The sequence below is a fragment of the Acanthisitta chloris genome, unplaced genomic scaffold (genome assembly GCF_000695815.1).
Source record: "Acanthisitta chloris isolate BGI_N310 unplaced genomic scaffold, ASM69581v1 scaffold29255, whole genome shotgun sequence".
NCBI classification, from domain to species: domain Eukaryota; kingdom Metazoa; phylum Chordata; class Aves; order Passeriformes; family Acanthisittidae; genus Acanthisitta; species Acanthisitta chloris.
In genome coordinates, this window is record NW_008675869.1 from 1 (window position 1) to 6,566 (window position 6,566).

Genomic DNA, 6,566 nt, shown 5'->3' on the forward strand with positions numbered 1-6,566 from the left:
GGTTCAGGGTTTAGGGGTTCCAGCAGTTACCTGTTTGGACTTGGTGATCTTAGAGGTCTCCTCCAACCTTGATGGTTCTGTGATTCTAAGTCTCCTCCATTTTAATAAACATAATGACTTACAAAATCTACTACATGATTCATTCTAAAAAAGAAAATTAATATTTATCTTTCAATAGATTTCATAATAAAACTCTAATAATTCTTTAGCAGCAAAGTGCAGATTAAGAAGCATTTATTCATTACAGAAGTATTTATTCACTACAGATCTTAGCTCACTGTTGAAAGATCTCCTATATCAAAAACCCCCTGTGGTTACTGGATGGGAGTGTAATCATTAGGCATTCTTAGTTTGTGCTCCTACTTACCAGGTCTGCTGCGTGCTCAACAAAAATCCTGTCTCCAAATCTGATCTTCTGGATGATCTCAGCTGGGACATCTGCACGCAGCTTGTGCTGCTGATCTATGAGTTGCTGCAGACGTTTGCTTGGGAACACATCCTCTGTGCAAATGTAGACGGCCCCTGCAGCCAAGGAAAGCACCTCTGTCATTCCAACAGGGCTCTGACACAGTTTTCTGTACAGCACAACAACAAAGTAAGGCATTCTGCACCCAAAAGCTGGACACATGGACATGGGATTTCATGTTCTTGGTGTTTTGCAACCTGTCACTCCTGTGACTTTGCTGTAGTTGCCTGGTCCCTCTTTTTGGTGCCTGCTGACACAGCTGGATTTTGTACCCTCCACTGGCTGACACTCATAGCTGTGGAACACTTAACCACCTAACCTGAGTGATGAGAAGTATCCTAGCTTACCCAGCTCACAAACAGAGTGACACTGCACACTCTGCCTGTTTCAGTCAGAAATCCAAAACTCATCGCTATACTAGGGGAGAAAATTAACTACTCCAGACAAAACCATTCCAAACTAGAACTCTGATTCATTTCACTTGCTGTTCTCAAGTTTACTGGGTGTACCTTTACAGATGGAGGAGTACTGACTGCCACAATTTCTAAGCCAGTTTAAAGGGGATCACTCATCCAACCTCAGCCCAATTAACTCTTCCTGCAAATGGTCACCAGACAAAAAGCCTCATACTGCAATCACATTTCTGTGAGTGATGTCAGTGTTTTTCCTGTGGTTTCTGGTTAACAAGTGAGCATTATTCCAGAGATAAGTCGCCATACACATCAGAGATGTTGGGGGAAGGGAAACAGAAATACATGCAGCATTTTCTGTATGGAAAATGGTTACTGTCATCACAGACCTAATCAGAATTAACAGCTAAGGCTCCAAGGTTCTATCTAAGGATTAAGCCCACTCAGTAAAGTGGCTGAAGCTGCTAACACAGCTTGGCAGATGATGTGCTTGGCCATATGAGACATCGTGAACATTCCCACCCTACACTGGCTCTCCAGGTTGTGGAAAGTCCCATTTCCAGATGCAACTTCCAAATCCTCTACATATTCCACTGGAAAAAAATACTAAACCATATCCAGTAGTGGAAACATAAAAATCTCAGGACTAGAGCAAGGGAAAATTAATGGTTGTTATATCAGTAAAAATATTTTGCCAGTGGTCACAGGGCATTGAATCCTGAGAATCTTGTACATGAGACAAAGATGAGAGTAAGCCTAATTTTCATTAGGACTAAATTTCAGTTCAATAATAGGAACAGAGATAGGAAGGTAGAGGCAGAAGGGTATAAACTGCTCATGCAACCTCCTCTGTAACAAATATATATGTGATTGTAGTCCAGTTTCACACTCACACCTGATGAACAAGTAAACTGAGGCAAACAAGGAAATCCTACAGCTGCAGTACCTGTAGACATAAAAAGAACATCTGGAAAAGCAAAAGTCTGGTCCAGTAACCTCAATGTAAAACTCCTGACCAACAGACACATACTGTCCTGTCCAGAAAGCCGTGACAGCAATTTTAAAGTTGAAGTGAACACATTTATTCAGGTTAATTTTTTTTACAGAAACACTTGTAAAAAAAAGGATAAAGATTATTTATTCCTTCTTAAGAACAGTTCTGCCCCACAGACTCTCTCCTGCCTGGGTTCAGTTTTGTAGGGCTAGAAGAGACTGACAAAGAGCTAAACTCAGTATTGAAGACTGATGTCTAACTATGAGGCAAAAGCATTTGACAGTCACATATCTCTAAAGATAAGGAGTTGTCATGACCTAAATAAAGAGGAGACTAGTACAACACGAAGAGAAAAGCCTGTGGCATGGTGCTATTCACAGATGATCAGGGAGCTGCCAACACTGCCAGCAAGTCAAGAGTCAGGGGAGTTATCACTCCAGATAAGCTGAGAGACACTCAGAAGTCAGTCAGTGATCACAGAAGCATCTTTCCTCCCCAAAACCCAAACAGGAATCAGCTATTCCATCCAATCTGTTATTTAGGCTGATAGAAGTGCTCTGCTGGCTGTTGACAAAAAACACTCCCAAAAAACCATCCAACCACAACTAATAACCACTCAAAAAACCTCATCCTCAAAGAAGGGCAAATTTTGAGTCCCGTGAACATAATCTGCCATGCCCCAAACCAGCTTGTTACCCAGAATCAGCAGCAAACATTGTTTCATAATTGAGAATTCTAATATGGATATTAATTTGTCCCATTACATTCACATATTACTTATGAATATGGGCACATAAACTCAATTCAGCCAACATGCAATTGACCATAAGTGACATTCCCAGAAGAGCAGAAAGACACCCTGGAGGCAAAGGATGCCTTTGTTTACTTGCAAGATTTCTTTGCTGCCTGTTTCCCAGCACAGTGAGTCAAACAAGCCTAGCACTAAGTCCAGTGAAGCAAATGCAGAATAAATCTACAGTGCTTAAAGACATGTGTTGCACCATCACCACTTAAGAGAAGGGAAGTTCCTAGGCAGTAAAAAATACAACCCAGCACAATCTTAAACCAGTAGCTATGTTTCAGCACTGAGATTAATCTTCTGGGGTAGTGATAGAGCTCTGGGAGAGTTTCTACGCATCACTGTTCTTCTCAAGTTTGCTAAAGATGAAACTCCTCACACTTAACACAGGCTTTAATTTATGTATTTCTTATCAGAGACTTCACATGACTGTTATTTACTGACCGCAAAGAAATCAAGTTTGAGTTTCTAAGTGCTGTGCAAACAGCATCTGCTGCTGTGAGTGTGTGCAGTCTAAGAGATGGCAAGAGATCACACTGTGAGTGAAGAACTGCAAGAAGCAGAATTACACCTCTGCCTTAGATCTCCAGCTTCAGCAGCAGGATGGCATCATAGAATCAGAGAGTCATAGAATCAACCAGGTTGGAAAAGACCTCCAAGATCATCAAGTCCAACCCTACTGTGGTTACTAGACTCAAGTTTCCTTGATAGTTAGGAAATCATCAAGAAAATAAACTAGGAGTTAGATTAATGTGATAGAGGGGTAAAAATACACTCAAATCAAAGAATAAACCTGTACACTTTGGCAAACCCACAGGAAAATCACAGGTACAGACAATGTTACCTTTCTCCTCCATCAGTTTTACTCTGTAAATCACTAGAATTATTGTGAGCAAATCAAATCTCCTTCAAAATCTGAAATCCCCAACGAGGGAATATATACCACATACCCAATATGTTTGTGGATGATTATCTGTCCTGCTGTTTTGCTGAGGTTGCTACCTGGGGAGTCACTGGGTACCCATGACAGCAATGCTTTTCTTTTATTCGAGTGTCTAGTGTAACCCACAGTGTCAGACAGGGAAAGAACAGCCAACTGTGATCCTGTACAAAACTGTTGTGCTGCAGGACATGTGTACAATGGGCTTTGCTCTCTAACAAGGTGCATTACTAACTAGCTTCCTACAGAAGTTACGCACTGAACATGTGCATCTACTCCAGTGATGCTCTTAAAGACAGTATATGATTCAGTAAATGATTAAGTACTGACATTTCAGCACTTACCAGAGTCTAATCCACCGTATTTGTAAGGATACTGCACACACAGACACAGCTGCAAACTGATCTGAGTCTTCCCAGCAGAACTTTCCCCAGCAAGCTCTGTGATTCCCACGAGAGGAATGCCACCTTTTAACAGGGTGTCCAGCACTGAACAGCCTAGGCTCAGCTTCTGCTGTTGGGAGGTGAGGTGATCTTTGTCTTGGTAGAGCTGAAGTGCTGCAGGGTTTGGTTTCAATGATTAAAAAGAGAAAAAAAAGGAGTTTGATTTAATACACAATGATACAAGACAGAGGCTTGAGAAAGAAAGAATCACTTTGTCCTGTTTCCATCAGGCTTGACCCTGAAGGACACCCATCCATCTGCCTCCAGCCCTCAGGGGAGCTGTCCTGGGGTAGACCAATAATTCACTGCAGTGCAATAAAACCACTTATCACTACCAACTCACATTGCTGTGCCAGTGAGGAGCCAGAGCCACATTTCCTCCCAGTGCCAGTCAGTTTAAGCTCTGAGCAGCAGCCAGTGAGTGTGCTGCCTGCATTACCTGTCAGCATGCTGCTTCCCCTCAGCGTGTGAGAGACTGTCCTCAGGAGGCACTGGATGTCTGCACTGGGGAGTTTCATCAGCCTTTGCAGGTCTGCTCCAGACAGGTTTAAAATCTCCTTTACTGATTTTATCTCAGCTGAAAGTGGAAGGATTTTTATAAATGTTTTTGGCAGGATTAGAGACTTACACAGAGAAGTTTTGTCAATTTCTACTACTCATTTGCTTGAAGTTTATCTGTGCTCTGTTCGTGTAAGGAGGGCAGGAAAGAGGCACTTGGGAATGTGTCAGCACATGCTATAGAATTTTTTGGGAAATGATTATTGGAGCATGAGAAAAAGCCATCATTTGTAATTACTCAAAACCTTTATTTAATTACAGAATCATTAAGGTTGGAAAAGACCTCTGAGATCATCAAGTGTGACCTAACAGCACCATGTCAACTAGACCATGGCACTAGGTGCCATGTCCAGTCTCTCCTCAAACACCTCCAGGGATGGTGACTCCAACACCTCCCTAGGCAGCACACACCAGTGTCTAATAATAATTTCTGTGAACAAATTCTTCCTAATATCCAACCTAAGCCTCCTCTGGCATAGCTTGAGACCATGTCCTTATGTCCTGTTACTTGTCACCTGGAAGAAGAGACAGAGCCCCACCAGGCTCCAACCTCCTTTGTAGAGTGAAGGACACTGGTTGGATAAGGAATGGTTGGCCTTGAAGATCTTAGAGGACTCCTCCAATCTTGATGATTCTGTGACACCCCTGAGCATCCACTTCTCCAGGATAAACACCCTCTGCTGCTCCTCACAGGACTTCCAGACCCTTTACAAGCTTCATTGCCCTTCTCTGGACATGCTCCAGCACCTCAATGTCCTTCTTGTACTGAGGGGCCCAGAAGTGGACACAGCACTCAACAGAACTTACAGTTCTAGGTGTTAGTTAGTGTCTATCTCTATGCTTATACCCACAGCTCTGTTAGTGAGGCATTGGCATAGTCAGTTAGTTACCTTTCTTCAGGGCAGCAACTGTTCTAGGGTTCAAGTCAAACTGATCCCAATCCATTTCCTGATGCAGCACATCACATAGTCACCTGTGAGTGAAGAGGCTTTTATCACAGACACATGCAAGAAAAATAAAAAGTGTCAAAAATTTCTAGGACTCTTTATTTTTAACAGTAGTTGTCTTAGAGAAGCAACAATTATTCAGCCTGTTGGCAGAAGCTTTCTCAGGTGGCTGTTTACATATATCCTGTCAAAGAGGATAATAACACTGCAGTTCAGAACTATCAGTGATTTTAATTGCTTGTAATTTTGCCCTGGACTGAAGCTTGCAAATACCCTAGACAGTCATTTCTACCCTGTCACTCTCTACATTGACTTTTCATATTCAAACAGCCAAAACCTCACACACTGGAGCAATCTGGGATGATCCAGGACTAACCATACATCGCAAAGCCAAATATACATTCATTAGCTAATAAAAATTTAGTGTTAAAATATTAAAATCTGTTTATTTCTTGAGACAATGTTAAGCACATGTTTTAATATCTTGGCTAAAATACAAACAGCTTAGCTCTGTGGCTGTCCTGGAAGAGTACTGTGAGGTCCTTTCATTCTGATCACCTCTATGAGGGATTGCAGTGAACATGTAAGTTATATCATAGAATGTTAGGGGTTGGAATGGACCTTACAGGTCATTTAGTCCCAGCCCCTGCCCTGGGCAGGGACACCTCCCACCAGAGCAGGTTGCTCAAGGCTCAGCCAACCTGGCTGTGAACACTGCCAGGGTTGGGGCAGCCACAGCCTCCCTGGGCAACCTGGGACAGTGTCTCACCACCACAACAGGGAAATCCTCTGCCTCATATCTAACCTAATTTTCCCCCTTTCAAGAAAGGAAATTTCACGTATATTAGAACACATGACTTTATGACTAAGGTAGGGGAAGAAACAGTTACATTCAAGCAACACCCAGTTCAAATAACATCATGACAAGGGTTGGAAGCTGAAACTTACTGACATCAACCATGGCTAGGACGACCCTTGACTGCAGAGCTGCAAACCCCAGCACCCGCCG

The 6,566-nt window shown here is 42.6% G+C and overlaps 1 protein-coding gene across 1 annotated transcript; it reads right to left on the reverse strand.

Annotated features, from left to right (window-relative positions):
- Nucleotides 1-367: 367 nt before the first annotated feature.
- Nucleotides 368-5,555, reverse strand: XRCC3 (X-ray repair complementing defective repair in Chinese hamster cells 3; the record flags this gene model as incomplete). Its single annotated transcript, XM_009075929.1, has 4 exons — nucleotides 5,501-5,555; nucleotides 4,492-4,629; nucleotides 3,954-4,166; nucleotides 368-522 (listed from the first exon to the last, which is right to left on the reverse strand). Coding segments are annotated over exons 1-4 (561 nt in total), but the record flags the coding sequence as incomplete, so codon positions are not given.
- Between the last annotated feature and the right edge of the window lie 1,011 nt (nucleotides 5,556-6,566).